Consider the following 25,937-nt stretch of genomic DNA (forward strand, 5'->3'; position numbering starts at 1 on the left):
ATCCTATAGTCCAGCCACCATTATTTCTCCCTAAACCCTGACCGCGCTGCCATCCTGTCCATTCTCAGCACTGTGGCTCGAGCATTCTCACCAAAGAGCAGGTGAGGACAGAGGCCTGCCCTCTCTCACTGCTGAGTCAGCTCTCCTAGCTAGAGTCCAGCCCAGAGACAGCTTCTTGCTGAATGCACAGTTAAAGCAGCAGTAAGTCACTGCAGTGATTACCAACCGACTTTCAGCCCCTTTGTCCCAGTTTTTGTAGCACCACAAAGTGGTGGTTGCAATTAGTACAACCACTAGTCACTGGGTGTCCCTAACTTCTGTTTTTTAGGTTCCTACCCCAATGGCAGCAACTTGCCCTCCTAGAGAATTCCCTAGCTGGCTTCTAGTAAAAGGTGCAGACATGGGCAGGGCCTCCAGAGCTCCTGAAGTCAGAGGCAGCTCCCTGGACCTGTCTTCTGCCCCCAGCAACATAGACTGTGCTAACTAGTTATGCCATCAGTTTAACCAGAACCCTCGTTCAATATTAGGTCTTATTTCTTATAAAAATGCAGTTTTAAAAGTAATGGTATTCATAAATAAGGGGTGGTTCATCTTTAAAGAGATTTTAACTTTAGGATTGCTTTTTTTCCTAAGAGAATTAAAATGTGTCTCCTGTACATAAATAACCTGTAGGAATTCTCACAAAGCAGAAATTATAGGAGATAAAATGAGAAACTGTCAGAAACATTAGTAATAGTAAACAGCTCTCATACCAAGACAAGTGATCAGAAATAAGTACAATTACTAAAGATCTAAACATTATAAGGTAAACCTTTTGATTATATATCAAACTCTCTAACCCAAGATTAGAGAATATGTCTTTTCAAGTTATAGAAAACATTTACATGAAATGTTAAATAATTGACATATCTTAGACTACAAAGAAAACCTTAATAAATTTCAGAAAGTAGAAATATTACAAATGTTTTATCAATACAATTCTATAAAGCTAGTAAACTCAGAAAACAAAATGATCCTTCTATTTTGAAATTTTAACACTCCTTATTAAACAAACAGTACATACAAGATTCTAGACAGCCATGGCAGATCTCAGAGAAAAATTCATCACCTTAAACATTTAACTATAAACATAAAAAACAAAATTAAGCATCTAACTGAAAATTTTTCAAAAATCGAGAAAGTAAGCCAAAGGATAACAAAGGAAAAGGATCAATAAATATTAAAGCAGGTGTTTTTTGTTTGTTTGTTTTCTTAAGTATCTTAAAAAATAAGTTTCTAGGTTATGGTGTTTAAAGTTTTAAACATAACCTGTTCAGGGTTTAAATCACCAGTAAAGGATCTTGAAACTAAACATTAAGTTTAGCGAGACAAGTAATTCCATCCTGGTTTATTTATCAGACAAGGACAGAGTGCATAAATATTTATCAGTTTGTTCTGGCACCTGGATGTAGCTGTAATACAGACATTCTATATTTAGGAGTAGCTTTAGGTCTCTTGGCAGAGATCTAATTGGTGCAAGTCTTCAGAACAGAACAGCACATTCAGTCTCCAGAAAGCACACTGAAGCTCGGGGCTTGTGGCGGTGTCATAACACCGGGTGGAGCGACAGGGTGCTGAGAAAAACGGGCCCTGCAATCGACTGAAAAACACTGGGGCAGAGAACGAGTTCTTTTTTTTTTCCCCCTGTGAGCCCTCTAAAACAGAAGCTCTTAGATACAGACCAGAGAATTAACTAGAGCAGATCTGATTTCTCTCTTAAGAGGTAATTAGTATAACAGCTCCTAATTGCTATCCCTTTTTAAAATCACTTGGATAAACTGTTCACATTAAAAATCACCCTGTATTTTCTTAACCCTTGGGGCCCTCACTAGTATCCTTTAAAGTTTTTCATGTTTTACCACTTTCAAACTGTGTGCGTGACTTGAGACCTTACATATTAAAATCTGATCACTGGGTAAGATATAATGCTTTTCTTTAAAAACTGCCTTATGATTTAATATTTTCTTTTAGATCAGTTCTCATACATCAGCAGCATCTGGGAGCCCTAAGATGTACAGATTAAGCTCTCACACCCGAAGACCCTGCTTCATTGGTCTGGGATCAGGCTCAGACATTAGTCTATTTTTAAGCTCATGTACAGCCAGGGTTGAAACTATTGGTCTATCCAGCTACTTTCAAAATCTTTGATATTCCGCCCCCCATACTAGCATTTTCTCTTCTGAAATAAGAAAGTGGATAACTTTTTTGATTAGCATATAAAATGTTAAAGTAACTTGAAAAAACAGTGTACATAGCTAATTTAAGAGCCAGGCTTTGAATGGTAATTGGGTAGCCTGTTTTGTGAATCTTAATACAATAGGATTCTACCATAAATGAAAGTTGCTTTCTGGGATTAAATGAATCCTTTAGGGAATTTCACACTGTATGGTTTGTGAGACAATATTATTTAGAAACATCTCAACTTAGGGTTGGCTATGCTTCAAAAAGATGAAAACTAATGAAACTTTTCTGTAATATGTGCCAGTAATTTGTGGTAGATCACGAAGGACTATAAAAGTCTGCTGTTTACACATAGAGATAGAACCCGTCCTATCGTTTGATGTACTCCTCTTGTTCTTTCAGATATGCAAGAACTGCACAGGCTGCTTTGATCGACATATCCCATGTGTTTCTCTGAACTGCCCAGTACTTTACAAACTCTCCCGAGTAAACAGAGAATTATCCAAGGCACCGTATCTCCGGCAATTACTAGACCAGTTTTAAATTGTCAATATCACAGAATTCCAGGTGCTATTTTCAGTGTTTACCACTAACTGTTGTGCATGGTGCTTTTTCAACTTCCATCGAGTCAAGTATGTTCATTGTCTGTCTATTATCTGAAGACTATGAAGACTTTTATGATAACTGAATTAAAAATCGTATTTGTTGATCTCTGAATAGCTCACTTCTTACAATGTACAAATTCCTCATCCTTTCACCTTTTTAACATTGTTTTATAATGCAGGTGTTGAATTTGCTCCAGTATGTGTAACATCTTGTAAATCCATTTGAGTAGATCGTATTTACTTCCCTGTGGAAGGAGCACTGAAAACCTCTTTAAAAAAAAGACATTCGTGTTTTCCTTGAACTGTCTGTATCAAGACGTGTTACTTAGAGATACTCATTCACTTTATAATTTTGACTGCGAAATATTTTGTAAATACACTTTTTTACTTTTCAAACAACTGAGTAAAATAATGTGCAATGAATTTTATACAAATGATTTTCAAGTTGTTTGGTATATTTCCTCTAGGTTTTGCTTGACTCAGAGTAGAGTTGTTATTTTGATCAAACTGTGCAAACAATAGTACCATGTGTAGCATTTTGAAACATTATTTTCTAAAACCGCTGTCTTGCTTTAGCTATTAATGGGGCATTGTGAGGAACTGTGCAAAGACATTTTTGTTACAAACCTGTGGGCCTGTTGCAATACTTTAAAAATAAAAAATTTTATTCCATTTTTGCTTGTTTTGTATAGACATTTCTATTGCTTCTAAATATGCTTAAAATATTTTCTTTCCTTATGTACTGTACAGTTAATCTTATTTGCCATCATCTTGAACACAAAATGTGTATTTAGAATATTTGTATAACTGTATATAAAAAAAGAATTATGTGGTCAGTGCATTGTTTTCTAAACTGGAAATCATTTTGTTTTAAAAGTTAATAATGGAAACCATATTAAAATTGAATAAAATATGAAATGCAGCAGTGTGGTTTTATCTTGCTATAAGTTGAATGCTCTTCATCTGGTCTATAAGCCTACATTAGTTACACCCTCCCTACCCGACCCCTTCTGAATTTTAATAAGGCAAATTTAACTCATATCCTAATTGATGCTGTAATTCCCTTACCCAAACTTTCAGATTTTTTTTTTAAATGGGAGCAAAAGTAGTCTAGGAAATGTTTAGCTTTCATCATTCCAGAGTTTTAGTACATCTCCCATGTTCATTTAGATACAATGTCCAGAGGGAAAGCAAAAATTATATTAGTACTTCTTAAAAAATTATTTTCAATAGAAAAAAATTAATTTTAACATAGCTCATCTGATTATGCACTGGAAATAAGTCTTCTGTTTACATCATCTTTCTGATCAGAATAGCTAGACACAATATTCTCAACAGAATAATCATTCTTAACCTCTTCATAGTTGGACACAGCCAAACTAACAAGCAGTTATTCAGTACCTAGTGCTCAAAACTACTTTGAGGCACCTAGCATGTCTCTGGTTCCCTTTTCTGCAGGGAACTGCCTCCCTTTTCACTCTGCCCTCAGAGTCTGTAGCCTGACCGGTCAGCCTTTTAATGAGCCTTTTGCGGTTTGCTGTTTCAGTAACTGTTATCAGTGAGTGTGTTGAAACATGATCCTATTTTACCAAAAAACATTTTGTAAGCAGCTTCCAGTATACTTGCATAATTATTTCTCCTCCCTTTTAGAACAGGTATTAATAAAGTTTTCTCTTTCACCCAGATTGGAAAAAAAAAAAAACTTTCATCTTCCGAGTTATGCTTAAGAAATAATCTCAACACTCCCTTAAATTAAAAGTCCTCTCATTCTGTTCTCTTCCCACCAGTGTGTTTCCCTAGAGGTAAAGCAGTAACAAAAGCTACTTAAAACGCTAAGCGCCCCTCTTTGCTCCCACAGAGAAAGATCCCAGTCAACAGTGGAAACAGGCAGATGCTAACATGTAATGTTCAATTTTAAATGAACTTCGGTTTCTAATAGTGTCTGTGAAGAAGGCCAAAATACTGGGGGAAAACAGATTAAACTGTGAACAGAGACGCAGTTACAAAGAACTCTTAGAGGAGGTAGTTCTGTGAGGGCTGGAGCAAGTTTGCAGACTCTGTTCAACCTTGCTGACTGTCACAGGACATGCCCTCACTGGCCTCAGCAGCAGCACATGCCCTGCCACCAAGAATGCTGCCCTCCCAGAGCTGCACCTGACACTAGTAGAGTCTTGTTGCTGTAGAATGTTGATCTGTCCATCTGTTCCCCAGTGTTAAGACTTCAGTTGATTTCTCAACTTCAGAATGGCAATGCTTAAAATACTCACATATTTGATTTTATAAAGTAAAAATAAACCTGGTTATAAATGACATTATTAGGGCTCTGCCATGAAAAGAGCGAAGAGAGGGGGAAGACTGCAGTACACAAATAACTATTTTCAGACTGGAAGAGTGCTCTCAATAAGACCCGCACCTCTTGGAGCTGCCTCCCAGCTGCCCTCTGCTCATTATTACCCTCCTAAATACCTGTCTCTCCGTGATGTGAGGAGGCTTGTTACACCTAAACATTTTTGATTTTATAAGTGAATGGATTTTGATACCATTAATGCCCTGGAGTTTTGCTTAGTAAGTAGCTATAGGAAAACAGTCATGGATTGTTTCTAGCATTGGGGATCTGAGGAGGAATTGTAAGATGTAGCAGTAAACCTACCACATTTGTCTCATCTCCTCACTCTCATAACTCTGTTTTGTCACTTTGGTCAGAGCAGCTTACAAAGAAAAATATCTTGTAGAAGAACTCAGGTTTATAAATGAGGTTTCTGTATATATTTGGAGAGAAAATGTGACCAGGGAGACAAATGAAGCCATTTTAAAATCAAAATACGACCTTAGTGCCTGGAGTCTTTCACTGACTGACTGGTTGGAGGGAAGGACAAGGAGGTTACAGGTAACAGTGATACGTTAGGAGTAAGGAAATCCTGTGCCCTGGGGTTTCGCATGATTGTTAATGGTAATGCAGCCCTTTGGAAAAGGAACTGATTTGGCTACAGATACTAAGAAGTTTAAAAATAGTCATTTTCTTTGAAAACTCAGGGTAATACCACCTGCCCTAACAGGCTTTATGAATGGGAATGTGGGTGAATGCAAAATATGTACACAAATGTAAAGTATTAGTCACTCAATAAATAACTTAGCATTTAAGTTATGCCCCACATTTGTTCATCTAGAGAAACCAAAGTAATCCCCTGTCCTCGGGTATATCACAGTCTATTGGTAAAGACAGATAATTGACACTGGTTTCAAGAAGATGAAGATTTTTGCCGCCTCCATTGGATAAATCCAAAAATAAAGAGAATGCCAGAGCTGATCACTGTTAGAGAACTCCAGAAGGCTTAGCCACAGAAGACCCCAGGTGGGAACTGAATATTCAAAAGGAGCAGATAGTCCAGTCGGCCAGCATGAGCCCCAGGTCCTGGCTTCACCCACCAGTGGGCAGGCACCAGCCCTGCCTGAGGTCTCCTGGACCCTAACTCAGCTGACTCGCCCCGGGACCCCCGGAGTTCCACAGCCACACACGGCATGACCAAGCCCTGGCAACGAGCCGCCAGGAGCCTCCGCAGAAGTAAGGGCCTGCAACCAACTCAGCCAGGGGCCATTCAAGCTTCCTAGACTGCCCACACCAGTCAGCCTGCCACGCAAGGACCACACAGCCAGCTCAGCGGGCACCCCTAGAGCAGACAGCTCTGGTGATGAGAGGGGAGTGTGCTGCTGGGACACACAGAACGTCTACAACAGGCCACTTCTCCAAGGTCAGGAAATGTACCCAACCCAGCAGATGCATTAAAAACATTAGGGAAAATGAGGTGACAGAGGAAAATACCCCCAAAGAAGAAACAAGATAAAGTCCAGAAGAAAAACTAAGCCAAGTGGATATAGGCAATTACCCAAGAAAGAATTCAGGGTAATGATCATAAAGATGATCAAATAACTTGGGAAGAAGAAATGGATGCACAGAGCAAGAAGTTAGATGTTTACAACAGAGAGTCAACAAATATAAAGAACTTCCTACCAGGGATGAAGAATGAAATAACTAAAATGAAAAATCCTGGTGGGAATCAACAGTAGACTAAATGATACACAGGAATGAATCGCCTAGCTGGCAGACAGAGCAGTGGAAATCAGTGATGCTGAAGAAAACAGAAATGAGAACAGTTTTAAGAGACCTCTGAGACAACATTAAGGGTACAAATATTTGCTTTAGGAGGATTCCAGAGGGAAAAGAAAAAGACAAAGAGGTTGAGAACACATTTGAGACATAATAGCTGAAAACGTGCCTAACCTGGGAAAGCACACAGACATTCAAGACCAGGAAGCGGAGAGAGTCTGAAACTAGATTAACCCAAAGTGGGCCACACCAAGACACACAGTAATTAAAATGGTAAAAAATAAAGAGAAAATATTAAAATTAGAAAGGGAAAAACAAGGAGCTAACACAAGGGAACTCCCATAAGGCTAACAGCTGACTTCAGCAGACCAGAAGGGAGTGGGGGCTTCCCTAGTGGCTCAAACAGTAAAGAACCTGCCTGCAGTGCAGGAGACCCAGGTTCAATCCCTGGGTCGGGAAGATCCCCTGGAGAATGGAATGGCAACCTACTCCAGTATTCTTGCCTGGAGAATTTCATAGACAGAGGAGCCTGGCAGGCTATAGTCCATGGAATTGCAAACAGTCAGACACGACTAAGCAACTATCACTTTCACTTTCAGAACAGAGTGGCACGATATATTTAAAGTAATGAAAGGGCAAAGCCTATAACCAAGAAGATTCTACCCATCAAGGCTCTTGTTCAGATCTGATGGATAAATCAAAAGTTTTATAGACACACAAAATCTAAAAGACTTCATCAGCACCACAACAGCATTACAAGAAATTAAAGGAACTTCTCTAAGCAAAAAAGAAAAGACGATAATTAAAAACATGAAAGTTATGAAATGAAAAGGCTCATGCTGCTGCTAAGTCACTTCAGTCATGTCCGACTCTGTGCGACCCCACAGACGGCAGCCCACCAGGCTCCCCCGTCCCTGGGATTCTCCAGGCAAGAACACTGGAATGGGTTGCCATTCCCTTCTCCAATGCATGAAAGTGAAAAGTGAAAGTGAAGTCGCTCAGTCATGTCCAACTCTTAACAACCCCCTGGACTGCAGCCTACCAGGCTCCTCCGGCCATGGGATTTTCCAGGCAAGAGTAATGGAGTGGGGTGCCATTACCTTCTCTGGAAATGGCTCATAAGTAAAGGCAAATATACAGTAAAGGTAGTAAATTACTCACATACAAAGCTACTGGGAAGGCTAAAATACAAAAGTAAAATCATCTGAATCCACAATGAGCAGTTAAAAGATACATAAACTATTTAGATGTATAATAATTTCAAAAATAGTAACTGTGAGGGGTAGAAAGTACAAATGCAGGGTTTTTAAAATGTATTTGAAATTGAGAGAACAGCAATTAAAAACAATCATACACACATACACACACACACACCCCTCCCTACTTCATGGTAACCGCAAACCAAAAACTCTATAAAAGATGTACAAAACAGAGAAAGGAATCAAAACATAACACTCAAGATAGTCATCACTCAAATCACAAGAACAAAAGAAGAAAAAATCTGCAAAGACAACCCCCAAACAATTAACAATGGCAATAAGAACATATATATCAATAACCATCATAAATGTAAACTGATTAAATGCTCCAACCAAAAGACAAAGAACGGCTGAATGGATACAAAGCAAGACCTGTATATGCTGCCTACAAAAGACACACTTCAGGTCTTAAAGACACAGAGAAAGTGAGGGAATGGAAAAAGGTGTTCCATGCGAACTGAAATCATAGACAACCCGAGCACCAATATTTATATCCGACAAAACAGACTTTAAAACAAAGACTTTTATAAGAGACAAAGAAAGATGTTACATGATGACCAATGGATCAATCAAGGAAGAAAATAAAACAACTGCAAATAAATATGCACTGAACACAGAAGCACCTAAATATATAAAGCAGATATTAATGGACATAAGAGAAGAAACCAACAGTGACACATAGTAGCAGGGGATTTTCATACCCCACTTACATCAATGAACAGATCATCCAGACCAAAAATATTACTAAGAAAACAGCCTAAAATGACATATTTTATCAAGTGCACTTAGCAGATACATACAGATAGAAGATTCCATCCAAAAGAACCAGAATACACATTCTTTTCAAAAGTACATGGAACACTCGCCAGAACAGATCACATGCTAGGCCACAAAACAAACCTTACTAAATCTGAGAAAACTGAAACAGGATCACGCATCTTTTGTAAAGACACTATGAGACTATAAAACAACTACAAGAAAAAAACTTCAAAAGGAAAAAAAAACCACCCCCACACAACAGGTGGAGGCTAAACAATATGCTCCTAAATAACCAATGAATCACTGAAGAAATCAACCAAGAAATAGAAAAATACTTGGAGACCAATGAAAACAAAAACGCGATACAAAATCTATGGGACACAGCAAGAGCAGTTTAAAAGAGAAGTTTACAGCAATACAAGCTTACCTCAGGAAACAAGAAAAATCTCAAACAACCTAAACTATGACTAAAGGAACTAGAAAAAGTAGAACAAATAAAACCCAACATTGATAGAAGAAGAGAAAGCATGAAGATCAGAGCAGAAATAAATGAAACAGAGACTAAAAAAAACAATAAAAAAAATCAATGAATCTATGAACTGAAATGACCTACTGTACACCACAAGGAACTCTGTTCAGTATTCTGTAATAACCTAAATAGGAATAGAACTTGAGAAAGAATAGATACATGTACATGTACACCTGAAACACTTTGCTGTATACCTGAAACTAATACAACATTGTTACCAACTATACTCTAATAAAAAATTTTTAATTTTTAAAAGAAAAGTCCAAAAAAATAGAAAAAAAAAATCAGTGAACCTAAGAGCTGATTCTTTGAAAAGACAAACAAAATTAATAAACCTTTACCCACACTCATTAAGAAAAACAGAGTGCTGAAATCAATAAAATCAGAAATGAAAAAGTAGTAGTTATAACTGACACCACAGAGAGACAAAGGCCCATAAGAGATGATTACAAACAACTATATTCCAATAAAATGGACAACCTAGACAAAATGGGCAAATTCCTAGAAACATAAAATCTCCCAAAAGTGAACCAGGAAGAAACAGAAAATACTGAACAAATTACCAGGACTGAAATTGAATCTGTAATTTTAAAAACCTCCCAAGAGAACTTCCCTGGTGATTCGGTGGTTAACAACCCACCCGCCAATGCAAAGCACACAAGTTCAATCCCTGGTCCAGGAAAACACCACAGGCCACAGAACAGCTAAGCCCGTGCATCACAGGTGCTGACCCTGGGCTCTAGAGCCGGGAAGCTGTTAATACGGAGCCCACGCACCACAGCTACTGAAGCCTGGAGCAACTAACCCCTCACACTGCAAGCCCTAGCGCCCATGTTCCACAACTACTGAAGCCCAGAACAACTAACCCATCACCTCCACAATGGGAAGCCACCACAATGAGAAGCCCGTGCACAAGAAGACCCAGAGCTGCCAAAAATAAATAATTAAAATTTTAAAATTAAAAAAACCTCCCAACAAGTAAAAGTTCATTCCCAGATATGTTCACTGGTGAATTCTACCAAACATGTAGAGAAAAGTTAATACCTACCCTTCTCATACTATTCCAAAAATGTCAGAGGAAGAAAGAAATTCCAAAAATTTCTAACTTATTCAATGAGGCTATGATCACCCTGATACCAGACAAAGATATCACACAAAAAGAAAAGAATAGACTAATAACACCATTGAATATCACGGTAATCCAAGTCTATGCCCGGACCAGTAATGCTGAAGAAGCTGATGTTGAATGGTTCTATGAAGACCTACAAGACCTTCTAGAACTGACAACCAAAAAAGATGGCCTTTTCATCATAGGGGACTGGAATACAAAAGTAGGAAGTCAAGAAACACCTGGAGTAATAGGTAAATTTGGCCTTGGAGTAAAGAATGAAGCAGGGCAAAGGCTAATAGAGTTTTGCCAAGAGAACACACTGGTCATAGCAAACACCCTCTTCCAACAACACAAGAGAAGCCTCTACACATGGACATCACCAGGTGGTCAATACAGAAATCAGATTGATTATATTCTTTGCAGCCAAAGATGGAGAAATTCTATACAGTCAGCAAAAACAAGACTGGCCACAGACCATGAAGTCCTTATTGCCAAATTAAGACTTATATTGAAGAAAGTAGGGAAAACCACTAGACCATTCAGGTATGACCTAAATCAAATCCCTTACAATTATACAGTGGAAGTGACAACTAGATTCAACAGATTAGATCTGATAGACAGACTGCCTGAAGAACTACAGGCAGAGGTTTGTGACATTGTATAGGAGGCAGGGATCAAGACAATCCACAAGGAAAAGAAATGCAAAAAGATAAAACGGCTGTCTGAGGAGGCCCTACAAATAGCTGTGAAAAGAAGAGAAGCAAAAGGCAAAGGAGAAAAGGAAAGATACTCCCATTTATGCACAGTTCCAAAGAATAGCAAGGAGAGATAAGAAAGCCTTCCTCAGTGATCAATGCAAAGAAATAGAGGAAAACAACTGAATGGGAAAGACTAGAGATATCTTCAAGAAAATTAGAGATACAAAGGGAACATTTCATGCAGAGATGGGCACAATAAAGGACAGAAATGGTATGGACCTAATAGAAGCATAAGATATGAAGAAGAGGTGGCAAGAATACACAGAAGAACTATACGAAAAAGATCTTCATGACCCAGATAATCACGATGGTGTGATCACTCAACTAGAGCCAGACATCCTGGAATGTGAAGTCAAGTGGGCCTTAGAAAGCATCACTATGAGCAAAGCTAGTGGAGGTGATGGAATTCCAGTTGAGCTATTTCAAATCCTAAAAGATGGTGCTGTGAAAGTGCTGCAGCAATATGTCGGCAAATTTGGAAAACTCAGCAGTGGCCACAGGACTGGAAAAGGTCAGTTTTCATTCCAATCCCAAAGAAAGGCAATGCCAAAGAATGCTCAAACTACTGCACAATTGCAGTCATCTCACACGCTAGTAAAGTAATGCTCAAAATTCTCCAAGCTGGGCTTCCAACAGTACGTGAACCGTGAATTTCCAGATATTCAAGCTGGATTTAGAAAAGACAGGAGAACCAGAGATCAAATTGCCAACATCCGTTGGATCATTGAAAAAGCAAGAGAGTCCCAGAAAAACACCTACTTCTGCTTTATTGACCATGCCAAAGCCTTTGACTGTGTGGATCACAACAAAATCTGGAAAATTTTCAAGAGATGGGAATACCAGACCACCTGACCTGCCTCTTGAGAAATCTGTAAGCAGGTCAGGAAGCAACAGTTAGAACTGGACATGGAACAACAGACAGGTTCTAAATAGGGAAAGGAGTATGTCAAGGCTGTATATTGTCACCCTGCTTTTTTAACTTATATGCAGAGTACATCATGAGAAATGCTGGCTGGAAGAAGCACAAGCTGGAATCAAGATGGCCGGGAGAAATATCAATAACCTCAGATATGCAGATGACACCACCCTTATGGCAGAAAGTGAAGAACAACTAAAGAGCCTCTTGATGAAAGTGAAAGCGGAGAGTGAAAAAGTTGACTTAAAACTCAACATTCAGAAAACAAAGATCGTGGCATCTGGTCCCATTACTTCATGGCAAATAGATGGAGAAACAGTGGAAACAGTGTCAGACTTCATTTTTTTGGGCTCCAAAATCACTGCAGATGGTGACTGCAGCCATGAAATTAAAAGACTCCTGCTCCTTGGGAGAAAAGTTATGACCAACCTAGACAGCATATTAAAAAGCAGAGACATTACTTTGCCAACAAAGGTCCATCCAGTCAAGGCTATGGTTTTTCCAGTGGTCATGTATGGATGTGAGAGTTGGACTATAAAGAGGACTGAGCACCGAAGAATTGATGCTTTTGAACTGTGGTGTTGGAGAAGACTCTTGAGAGTCCCTTGGACTGCAGGGAGATCCAACCAGTCCATCCTAAAGGAAATCAGTCCTGGGTGTTCATTGGAAAGACTGATGCTGAAGCTGAAACTCCAATACTTTGGCCACCTGATGGGAACAACTGACTCATTGGAAAAGACCCTGATGCTGGGAAAGATTGAAGGCGGGAGGAGAAGGGGATGACAGAGGATGAGATGGCTGGATGGCATCACCAACTCAACGGACATGAGTTTGAGTAAACTCCAGGAGTTGGCAATGGACAGGAAGGTCTGGCGTGCTGCAGTTCATGGGGTCACAAAGAGTCAGACACAACTGAGCAACTGAACTGAACACCACTGATAGATACAGGTACAAAAATTCTCAACAAAATCATAGCAAATTGAATTTGACAATATAGTAAAAGGATTTCACAACAAATGGGGTTTATCTCAAGGATGCAAGGATTTTTCAACATCTGCCAATCCATCAGTGTGATACACAACATCAACAGATTGAAGACTAAAAACCATATGATCATCTCAATACATACGAGAAAAGCTTTTGACAAAATTCAACACCTATTCATGATAAAAAAAAAAAAACCCTCCATGATAAAAAAAAAAAAACCTCCAGAAAACAGAAATACAGGAAACATACCACAACATAATAAAGTGCATATATGACAGCCTGAAGCCAGCATCATACTCAATGGAGAAAAGCTAAAAGCATTTCCTCCAAGATCAGAAACATGGCAAGGATATTTACTCTCATACTTTCATTCAACAGAATTTTGGAGAAGAAAAGGAAATAAAAAGAAATCCAAAGTGGAAAGAAGTTAAACTGTCACTGTCTGCAGATGACATACAATTTATACATAAAGCTACTAGAGTTCCTAATGAATTTGGTAAAGTTGCAAGATACAAAATTAATACACAAAAATCTGTTACAAAACCAAAAGATCATAAAGAGAAATTAATAAAACCCCACTTACCATCATGGCAAAAGGAATAAAGTATTAAGGAATAAACCTATCTACAGAGACAAAAAACCTGTACTCCGAAAACTGCAAAATGCCGATGAAAGAAATCAAAGACAGCACAGACAGATGGAAAGATATTCTATGTTCTTGGATTAGAAGAATCAATGGTGTCCAAATGACTATACTGCCCAAGGCATCTACAGATTCAATACAATCCGTATCAAATCACCAATGGCATTTTCCACAGAACTAAAGCCAAAAAATTTTTAATTTCTATAAAGACACAAAAGACTCCAAATAGCCAAAGCAATCCTGAGAAAGAAAAAATGGAAGCTGGAGAAATCTGGTCTACTGACTTCATTCATCAAAACTATGGTACTGGCACAAAAACAGAAATACAGATTAATGGGAAGCGCAGAAATAAACCACGCACCTATGGCCAATCAATCTATGATAAGGAAGGCAAGACTATACAATGGAGAAAAGACAATCTCTTCAATAAACGGTGCTAAGAAAACTGGACAGCTATGTGTAAAAACTAATTCATGGACACAGCCTCGTCGTGGTGAAGGGGCTTCCATAACTCAATGAAGGTCTGAGCTACGCTGGGCAGGGCCACCTAAGATGAACAGGCCATAGTAAACACTTCTTACAAAGTGTGGCCCACTGTAGGAGCAAATGGCAAACCACTCCAATAGTCTTGCTCCGAGAACTCCATGAACAGTATGAAAAGGCAAAAGGATGTGACACTGGAAGATGAGACCCCAGGTCAGACTGGGTCCAATATGCTACTGGGGAAGAGCGGAGGACAATCACTAACAGCTCCAGAAAGAATGAAGCGGCTGGGCCAAAACGAAAATGGTGCTCATCTGTGGATGTGTCTGGTGGTGAAAGTAAAGTCTGATGCTGTAAAGAACAATATTGTATAAGAAGCTGGAATACTAGGGGTCCATGAATTAAAGTAAGTTGGACATAGTCAAGCAGGAGATGGCATGAGTGAACATCAACATCTTAGTGAAGTGAAATGGATAGGAATGGGCAAATTTAATTCAGATGACCATTATAACTACTACCATTGGCAAGAATCTCTGAGAAGAAATGGAGTAGCCCTCATAGTCAACAAAAGCCTAAAATGCAGTCCTTGGGTGCAGCCTCAAAAGTGACAGAATCTTTGTTCATGTCTAAGGCAAACCATTCAACATCATAGTAATTCAAGTCTATACCCCAACCACTGATGCCAAAGAAGCTGAAGTTGACTGGGTCTATAAAGACCACAACACCTTCTAGAACTAACACCAAAAAAGAATGTCCTTTTCATCACAGGGAATTAGAATGCAAAAGTAAGAAGCCAAGAGATATATGGGATAACAGGCAAGTTTGGCCTTTGAGTATAAAATGAAGCAGGGCAAAGGCTAATAGAATTTTGTCAAAGAGAACATGCTGGTCACAGCAAACACCCTTTTCCAACAACCCAAGAGAGGACTCTACACATGGACATCACCAGATCTTTAATACCAAAATCATATTGATTATATTCTTTGCAGTCAAAGATGAAGAAGCTCTATACAGTCAGCAAAAGTAAGACCTGAAGCTGACTGGGGCTCAGATCATGAGCTCCTTATTGCAAAATTCAGGCTTAAATTGAAGGAAGTAGGGAAAACCACTAGACCACTCAGGTATGACCTAAATCAAACCCCTTATGATTATACAGTGGAGGTGACAAAAAGCTTTAAGGGATCAGATCTGGTAGAGAGTGCCTGAACGATGGACAGAGGTTCGTAACACTATACAAGAGGCAGTGACCAAGACCATCCCAAAGAAAAAGTGAAGCAAGAAGGCAAACTGGTTGTCTAAGGAGGCTTTACAGATAGCTGAGGAAAGAAGAGAAGTGAAAGGCAGGGGAGAAAGGGAAAGATATACCCAACTGAATGTAGAGTTCCAGAGAACAGCAAGGAGAGATAAGAAGGCCTTCTTAAATGAACAACGTGAAGAAATAAAGGAAAATAACAGAATGGGAAAGACGAGAGACCTCTTCAGGAAAACTGGAGATATCAAGGGAACATTTCATGCAAGGATGGGCACGATAAAGGACAGAAATGGTAAGAAGCAGCAGAAGAGATTAAGAAGAGGTGGCAAGAATACACAGAAGAACTATACAAAAAAGGTTTGATGACCAGGATAACCATGATGGTGTGGTCACCCACCTAGAGCCAGACATCCTGGTGTGTGGAGTCAAGTGGGCCTTAGGAAGCATTACTATAAACAAAATTAGATACAATTCCAGTTGAGCTACTTAAAATACTAAAAGATGATGCTCTTAAAGTGCTGCACTCAGTATGCCAGCAAATTTGGAAAACTCAGCAGTGGCTACAGAACTGGAAAAGGTCGGTTTTGATTCCAATCCCAAAGAAGCACAATGCCAAAGAATGTTCAAACTACGGTACAACTGTACTCATTTCATACGCTACCAGGTTATACTCAAAATCCTTCAAGCTAGACTTCAGCAGTACATGACCAAGCACTTCCAGACAAAGAAGCAGAGTTTAGAAAATGCTGAGGAACCAGAGATCAAATTGCCAACATCCACTGGATCACAGAAAAAGAGAATTCCAGAAAAGCATCTGCTTCATTGACTACACTAAAGCATTTGATTCTGTGGATCACAACAAACTGTGGAAAATTCTTAAAGAGATGGGAATACCAGACCACCTCACCTGTTTCCTGAGAAATCCATACACAGGTCAAGAAGCAACAGTTAAAACTGGACACGGGAAAAAATGACTGGTTCAAAACTAGGAAAGAAGACATTGTCATTCTGCTTATTTAACTTATATGCAGAATACATCATGTGAAATGCCAGGCTGGTTGAATCACAAGCTGGAATCAAGATTACTGGGAGAAACATCAACAACTTAAGGTATGCCGATACTGCCATTCTGATGGCAGAAAGTGAAGAGGAACTAAAGAACCTTTTGGTGAAGATAAAAGAGGAGCTTGAAAAAGATGGCTTGAAACTCAACATTCAAAAAACTAAGATCATGCCATTTGGTCCCATCACTTCATGGCAAACAGAAAGGGAAGAAGTGAAAGCAGTGACAGATTTTATCTTCTTGGGTGCCAAAATCACTGCAGATGGTGACTACAGCCATGAATTTAAAAGACACTTGTTCCTTGGAAGGAAAGCTATGAAAAACATAGACAGCATATTAAAAAGCAGAGATATCACTTTTCCAACAAAGGTCTGTGTAGTCAAAGCTATGATTTTTCCAGTAGTCATGTATGGATGTGAGAGTTGGACCATAAAGAAGGCTGAGCACCAAAGAATTGATGCTTTCAAATTGTGCTGCTGGAGAAGACTCCTGAGAGTCCCTTGGACTGCAACGAGATCAAACCAGTCCATCCTAAAGGAGATCAGCCCTGGGTGTTCATTGAAAGGACTGAGGCTGAAGCTCCAATACTTTGGCCATACGATGCAAAGAGCCGACTCACTGGAAAACACTCTGACGCTGGGAAAGGTTGAAGGCAACAGGAGAGAAGCAGCAGAGGATGAGGTGGTTGGATGTCATCACCAGCTCCATGGACATGAATCTGAGCAAACTCTGGGAGATACTGGAGGACAGAGGAGCCTGACATGTGCAGTCCATGGGGTCACAAAGATTCAGGCACGACTTAGCAACTGAACAACAACACAAAAAACAAAATTTAGAACACTCTTTAACACCATACACAAAAACAAACTCAAAATGGATTAAAGACCTAACTGTAAGATCAGATATTATAAAACTCTTAGAGGAAAGCACAGGCAGAACACTCTCTTGACATAAATTGCAGCAATATCTTTTTTGATCTGTCTCACAGAATAATGAAAATAAAAACAAACAAATAAGACCTACTCAAACTCAAAAGTTTTTGGACAGCAAAGATAACCATAAACAAAACAAAAAGACAACCCACAGAATGGTAAGAAAATATTTGCAAACTGTGCGACTCACAAGAGATTAGTATTCAAATTTTACAAACAGCTCAAGCAGATTAAATTAAAAAAAAAAAAAAAAAACCACAATCTAAAAATAGGCAGAAGACCTAAACAGACATTTCTCCAAAGACATACAGACTGCCAAGAGGCACATGAAAAGATGTTTAACATCACTAATTATTAGAGAAATGCAAATCACAGCTACCATATCACCTCACACCAGTCAGAATGACCATCATCCAAAAATCTACAAACAATAAATGCTAGAGAGAGTGTGGAAAGAAGGGAACCCTTCTACACTGCTGGTAGGGATGTAAACTGGTACAGTCACTGTGGAGAACAGTATGAAGGTTCCTTAAAAAACTAAACATAGAGCTATCATATGTTCCTCCTATAATCCAACTTTCGCACATATATCCAGTGAAAAACATGGTCCAAAACAGTACATGCACCCACCCCAGTGTTCACTGAAGCACTGTTTACAATAGCCAAGACATGGAAGCAACCTAAGTGTCCATTGGCAGGGGAATGAATAAAGAAGATGTGGCACATATACACAATGGAATATTAATCATTAAAAAGAATGAAATAATGCTATTTGCAACAACAGGATGGACCTAGAGAGTGTCATACTAAGTGAAGTCAGACAGAGAAGGAAAAATATCATATGACATCCCTTATATGTGGAACCTAAAAGGAAATGCTACAAATGAGCTTGCAACACAGAAAGACACTCACAGACTTAGAGAACAACTTACGGTTGTGGGCGGGGAGGGGCAGGAGGGACAGTTAGGGAGTTTGACATGGACATGTACACACTGCTATATTTAAAATGGATAACCAACAAGGCCCTGCTGCATAGCACATGGAACTTGCTCAATGTCATATGGCAGCCTAGATGGGAGGGGATTTGAGGGAGAATGGATACATGCACATGTATGGCTAGGTCCCTTCACTGTTCATCTGAAATCATCACAACATTGTTAATCTACTATATCCCAACACAAAAAGTTTAAAAAAAAAAAAGGAAAAATATGTGGTACATACATAAACGGAACATTATTCAACTATGGAAAAGAATGAAATAATGCCATGTGCAGCAAAATGGATGCACCTAGAGACTGTCATACTGAGTGAAGTTAGTTAAAGACATACATCATATGATATCACTCACATGCAGAATCTTTAAAAAAAAAAGTGATACAAGTCAACTTATTTACAAAATGGAAACGGACTCACAGACTTAAAGAATGAATTTACAGTTACCAGGGGTGAAAAATGAGGGGGAGCAATAGTTAGGGAGTTTGGGATTGACATGTACACACTGCTATATTTAAAGTGGATATTCAACAAGGACCTACTATATAGCACAGGGAACTCCGCACAATATTATGTAACAACACAAATGGGGAAAAAATTTTTTAAAGAATAGATACATGTATAACTGAATCACTTTGCTGTACCTCTAAACTAATACATACACAGAAGAACTACTGTGTCTCTAAACACAAATAACCAAGTATTAGAAAGTGAAATTAAGAAAGCAGTTCTATATACAATTTACAATTGCATCAAAATGAATAAATATAAACTTAACCAAGGAGGTAAAAGCCCTATACACGGAAAAGTGCAAGACACTAATAAAAGAAATTGAAAACATAAATATTTGGAAAGATATTCATGCTCAAGGATTGAAAGAATATTTCTTTTTTAGAATAAATATTTTTAAATGTCCATACTACTCTACTCAAACAAATCTACAGATTCAATGCAGTCCAGATCAAAATTCCAATGATATTTTTCACAAAAATAGAACAATTTTGAAATTAGTATAGAAGCACAAAAATCCCAGGTAGCCAAAACTATCTTAAGAAAGAAGAAAAAAGCTGGAGGCATCATGCACCCCGGTTTCAAACTACATTACAGAGTTAGAATAATCAAAACAGTATGGCTGGGAGAGGGAATATACATAGACCAATGAAACCTACACCTATAGAGTGCACAGAAATAAATCCATACATATATGGTCAATTAACGTACAACAAAGGAGCCAAGAGAATACAATGAGGGAAGGATAGTCTCTTTAATAAAAGAGACTGGGTGCTGGGAAAACTGGACAGCTACATGCAAAAGAAAGAAACTGGACCACTGTTCTATACTATACACAAAAATTAACTCAAAATGGGTCAAACTGAATGTAAAAGCTTAAACCATAAAAATTCTAGAAGAAAACAGGTTGTAAGTATCCTGACATCAGTCTTGGCTATGATTTTCTAGATTTGACACCAAAATCAAAGGCAATAAAAACAATAATAAACAAATGGAACTATATCAAATTAAACAGTTTCTGCACAGCAAAGGAAACCATCAACAAAATGGCAACCTAACAAATGGGAGAAAATATTTGCAAATTTATTTATATAAACAAACAGCAAAAAAAAGAGAAAAGCAATATGACCTAAAAATGGGCAGGGGAGTGGAAAAGACTCCCCAGAGTCTTTCCAGAGAAGACATACATATAGCCAACAGTTATTGAAAAAGTGTTCAGCAACATTAATCATCAGGGAAGTGCAAATTAAAATCAAAGAGAGATCACCTCACATCTGTTAAAATGGCTACTATCAAAATTTAAAAGGTATGAAACAACAAGCATTAGCAAAGATGTAGAGAAAAAGAAAAACCCTTGTGCACTGTTGATGCAATTGTAATTTGGTCCAGCCACAATGGTAAACAGTATGGAGTTTCTTCAAATAGAATAGAACTATCATACGACCCACCAATTTTCCTTCTAGATATTTATTCAAAGGAAACAAAATCACTTTCTTGAAAAGAAATGTGCGTATGCCCATGTTCACTGCAGCATTATTTAAAATAGCCAAAAATGGAAATAACCTAAGTGTCTACTGATGAATAAAGGAAATATGATATGTGTGGACATACATGTATGCATGTATATATGGTAGAATGTTAATCATAAAAAAGAAAATCCTGCCATTTGCACCTACATGAATGGACCTTAGAGTTATTATGCTAAGTGAAGTAAATCAAAGAAAGACAAATACTGTACAATATCACTTATATGTGGAAACTTAAAAGCCGAATTCATAGATACATAGAACACATTGGTGATGGTTAAGAGTTGGGGGATGGGGAGTAGACAAAATGGGTGAAGAGGGTCAAAAGGTAAAAACTTCCAGTTATAAAATAAGTAAATCCTGGGGATATAAAACAAAGCAATGGTGACTGTAGTTAACTGTAGTATACTGAGCACAATAAAGGAAGCAATAAACGAGAAGAAAAGACAATCCACAGAATGGGAGAAAGTATTTGCAAACAAAGCAACCAACAAGGGATTAATCTCCAAAATAAATAAATAGCTCATGCAGCTCGATGTAAAAAAAAAAAAATCTAAAAATGAGTAGAAGATCTAAATAAGACATTTCTTCAAAGAAGACATACAGATGCCCAAAAAGCACATGAAAAGATGCTCAAAATCACTAATTATGAGAGAAATGCAAATCAAAACTACAATGAGGTATCACCTCACACCAATCAGAATGTCCATCATTCAAAAGTCTACAAACAATAAATGCTGGAGAGGGTATGGAGAAAAGGGAACCCCTCCTACACTGCTGGTGGAAAGGTAAATCTGTACAACCATTATGGAGAACAGAAGAGGTGCTCCTTAAAAAAAGTAAAAATAGAACTACCATATGATCCAGCTATCCCACTCCTGGGCATACATCAGGAGAAAACTCTAATTCAAAAAGATACAAGTCACTCCCATGTTCACTGCAATGCTATTTACAATGGCCAAGACACGGAAGCAATCTAAATGTCCATCAACAGATAAATGGATAAGGAAAACGTGGTTCTCTCATCTGGAATGACTCTGGCCTGACTCCAGAAAACAACAACAAAAAAAAGATGTGATACCTATATTCAATGGAACATTACTTAGTCATTTAAGAAAAGAATGAAATAATGCCACTACGTATAACATGGGTGGGTCTAGAGATCATCATACTAAGTGAAGTAAGTCAGGCGAAGACAAGTGGAATCACTTATATGCGGAATCTAAAAAAATGACACAAGTGAACTTATTTATAAAACAGAATCACGAAGGTGGAAACAAACGTATGGTTAACCATGGTGGGGGTGGAGGGATCAGTTGGGAGGTTGAGATTGACACAGACACATTACTACTGTAAAATAGATAATAAGGACCTACTGTATAGCACAGAGAACTCTACTGAAGACTCAGTAATGACTTATATGGGAAAATAATCTAAAAAAGAGTGGATATACGTATAACTGATTCACTTTGCTATATAGCAGAAACTAACACAACAGTGTAGATCAACTACACTCCCCCAAAATTAAAAAGAAAACAAGTGTACTGAATACTTGAAAGCTGCTAAGAGAATAAATCTTAAAAGTTCTCATCACAAGAAGAAAATTATGTAACTGTGTGGAGATAGATGTTAACTTAACCTACTGTGGTGATCATTTCACAGTAATATACACATACCAAATCACTTTGTTGTACATCAAAAATGAATACAGTCTTAAATGCCAGTGACGTCTCAATATCAATTAGTCAGAGTGCATTTATTTATGTTCATTTACAGGTATATATAAGATCCCCTGGAAAAGGGAACGGCTACCCACTACAGTATTCTGGCCTGCAGAATTCCATGGACAGAGGAGCCTGGTGGGCTACAGTCCACGGGATCACAGAGAGTCAGACATGACCGAGCGACTTTCATACACACACACACACACCACAGAGAGTCAGACATGACCGAGCGACTTTCATACACACACACACACACACACACACACACATATAGACAGAGGGCTTCCTGATGGCTCAAACAGAAAAGAATCTGCCTGCAATGCAGGACACGCTAGAGCCTTGGGTTCAATCCCTGGGTCGGGAAGATCCCCTGGAGAAGGAAATGGCAACCCACTCCAGTATTCTTGCCTGGAGGATTCCACGGCCAAAGGAGCCTCACGGGCCTGGGGTCGCAAAGAGTCGGACACAACTGAAGTGACTGAGCATACATACACAGGTATACACATAAACACGTTTTTATGTTTGCACAGGTAAAATCTCTAGCAGGTGCACAAATAAAATAAGAATGGTTGTTTTAACGGGTCAAAGGTAAATAACACTTTACAATTTACCTTTGTACTGTTTGATTTTATTACTATGCACACATATGGTCCATTACAAACAACTGGATGCTCTTGCTGTTTCTCACTCTTTTGCTGCCGGTGGGCTCGTCATCTCAGCTGCTTGGTCAGGCCCAAGGAAGTCCGTCGTTTGTCTGGTGTCTGAGCAGCGGGCTCAGCAGGCCTGGTGTGGCTCCCAGTCACACGTATTCTTACTGACTTACCAGGACAGCTAAGCATCCTGTGACCATAACAACATGAGCTTAGTTAGGGTGTCCCACCTGGCCTTCCCGGCCACAACAGTTGTGAAAAAAAAAAAAAAGCTCATCATTTCCCTTTTGTACATGGTTGCTTTTACTAATGAACATTATTTTCTTATTAAAATTCCCCACTGTGGCTGCTTTACTTTTTCTTCGGCTGTGTGGTTTGAGAATAATAATAATAGTAGCAAATACTCATTGTGTGCTTAACTGTGTTGGTTTGCTAGGGCTGCCATAAACACATGTCATAAATGAGGTGGTTTAAACAACAGGAATCTTTCCCATTATTCTGGAGGCTCTGAGACCACGGCACTGGGAGGGCTGGTTTCCTAGGTGGCCTCTCCTTGGCTTGTAGGTGGCTATCTTCTGTGTCTTCATCTGATCTTCCCTCTGTCTCTTCTTCTGATAAAGACACCTGTCATATTGGATTAGTGTACACCCTAATAAACTCATTTCAGTTTAGTTGCCTCTCTAAAAGCCCTGTCTCCAGTCACAGTCTAGGATACTGCGGGGCGGGGCGGGGGGGGCAGGGTGCGGGTCGGACTTCAACATCTGCTTGCCTATGAATGCAACCCAAGGCACAAGAATGAGCAATGCAGCCCAGGCTATAGGCAGCAGAGTCAGAATTTGAATCCAGGCTCCAGATCATAAGACTCTTCAGCACTATACTGCACATGAATTTTTGTTTCATGTATTCTTCTGGATCCATTAAAGTTTCCCAAAGGAGAGAGAATTAAATGGCTGCAATAGTAAACCAACAGAAAAATTCTGCTCCACCAAAAAAAAAAAAAATTCCACTCCCCAAACAATTATCATTTCCAGTGGAAAGTACCAGAGGGGCCCTGCCAGTCCTCAAATCTGTCCTCGTGAACCACAGTCTTTTACCCCATCTTTCCAGCCCAGGGAACCCTTAGGAGCAGGTGGTGTGGTCATTTGGTCTACTCTCATGCCTAGCCAAGTTCATGGAAGATGAAATGGGTGTGCAACGATCAACCAAGCCCCTGCTTCCTCATGAAAGCATTAGGGACCATGTGATGACTGGCGCTGGACCGTCACAGTCAGTCATGCTTGAAATCCTATCTGCCCCAATACCGAGGCTTCTAGAGGTTTTTATTTATGATGAGCCAGAAAAGGCCAAGCTTTGCCCACAGTCCCTGGCACGAGGCAAAGGTACAAGAGGATCCCCGTGCAGAGTGAAGGGCACAGCTGTAAATTAGGTCACTGAAAGCAGAGACAGTAATGGTCATATAAGGACACCCAGAATGTCACCTACAACTGCTCCCACAAGACAAGGGAGAACGTGGTCATTGAGTTCCTTTCAGCTTAAATGTCCCACTTTAAAAAAAATGTCCTTTTCTAAGACCCCCATAATGTATGAAGGGGATGAGGAAGTTGCTGTATACCTGAGTCGCAATCCAAGTTAGAAGTATTTAGCCAAACGATCACCGCAGTTGTTTTAAACAAGTTAAGAAATAGGCAGTCTTTCAGCTGCTGGGCCCTGTACAGAAGGAAGCAAGGAGACGTGGCCCAGCTGCTGCCTGATGTGCAATTTGAAAATCTCCCTTCCAGTCTGAAACAAAGACACACCTGTCATCCTCTTAATTAGGGAAGTATTAATATCATTCAAGTAAAACATTAACTAAAATTTGCAGCTAGTAATAGCTTCTTTGGTGGACTTGTTAAGGTTAGCAATTAGGTCATAAACTTCTTAAGAGGAGCTGAAGGGCCAAAAATGTTAGCTGTCATCACAGATTTCTACATGTCATTTCTAAAATATCCATGTGAAGTGAAAATAAAATACTATTTCCATTTTATGAACCAATACACTATCGCACACATTTTGGAGCACTCATAATCTAAAACCTGGAAATATTCTTGACTAATCTCTGGAGAGATACCAAACTCACTTTTAAAAATCCATGAAATGAGACACAAATCTTATCTTTAACCAGTATCAGTGTTTATTTACATCAATATTTTACTAAAGCAAGCTTTTACATTGTACAAAGCCATGTAAACAGTGAGCAGGCTTAAATGCAAATGTAATAAATCTACAAGTTTACCACTCTTCCTCCATTAAAACCCCCAAATCAAAAATGACTAGCAAAAACCTGTCTGGAAGGGCAACTTCCAAAAGATCTGGGTTTGGTTTTGGGGGGGGACAGAATTTCAACCAGTATTGATTACTCCCTTTAACTGACCAAGCAGCAGTGGCAATAACACAAAATATGAGAGCTCTTCCTCTCCATTTCTCCTTCAGAGAAAGTACACAGGATTTCAAGCATCCATAAAAGAAACATGATGTAACCAAGCTGTAAATCACCCTTTAAAAACCACTGCAACAAGTTTAGAAGTTTCAGTTCTCTGCATGGATAAAAGCAACAGTTCTCAACCTCTACTGCACATTACTTTAGGGGGTACTTTAAAAAAATATCAACATTCAGGCCCCACTTCACACCAATTAAATTCTTATTTAAGTGAAAAGGCTGGCATCAGTAGATTTTGAACACTGTTAGGTGATTCTAACAGCAGTTAGGGTTAAAAACCACTGGAGCAAAATGGCTGATCACTTGGCCAGGGGATAAGAATACATGCTGCAATCACGTTTTTCCTTCAGGCTGTTTTTCCTCCTGGAGTTTATGGGGTTTGGAGGGTGTAAAAGCAAAATGTCACTTTGCCCTGCTTCTGTATGACTAAGCTCTG

At 38.9% G+C, this 25,937-nt stretch overlaps 1 protein-coding gene across 3 annotated transcripts in view; it reads left to right on the plus strand.

Annotated features, from left to right (window-relative positions):
- The window catches only part of REV3L (REV3 like, DNA directed polymerase zeta catalytic subunit), a 176,732-nt gene extending 172,982 nt beyond the window's left edge, over positions 1–3,750 (plus strand). For all 3 annotated transcript variants that reach the window (XM_043890411.1, XM_043890412.1, XM_043890413.1), the window contains one exon: positions 2,623–3,750. In XM_043890411.1, coding sequence (XP_043746346.1) covers positions 2,623–2,763 — 141 coding nt within the window. In that variant the 3' untranslated portion in view covers positions 2,764–3,750. The remainder of the gene's footprint in view (positions 1–2,622) is intronic.
- The last annotated feature ends 22,187 nt before the right edge of the window (positions 3,751–25,937 follow it).

Source organism: Cervus elaphus, chromosome 28 (genome assembly GCF_910594005.1).
Source record: "Cervus elaphus chromosome 28, mCerEla1.1, whole genome shotgun sequence".
Taxonomy (NCBI): Eukaryota; Metazoa; Chordata; class Mammalia; order Artiodactyla; family Cervidae; genus Cervus; species Cervus elaphus.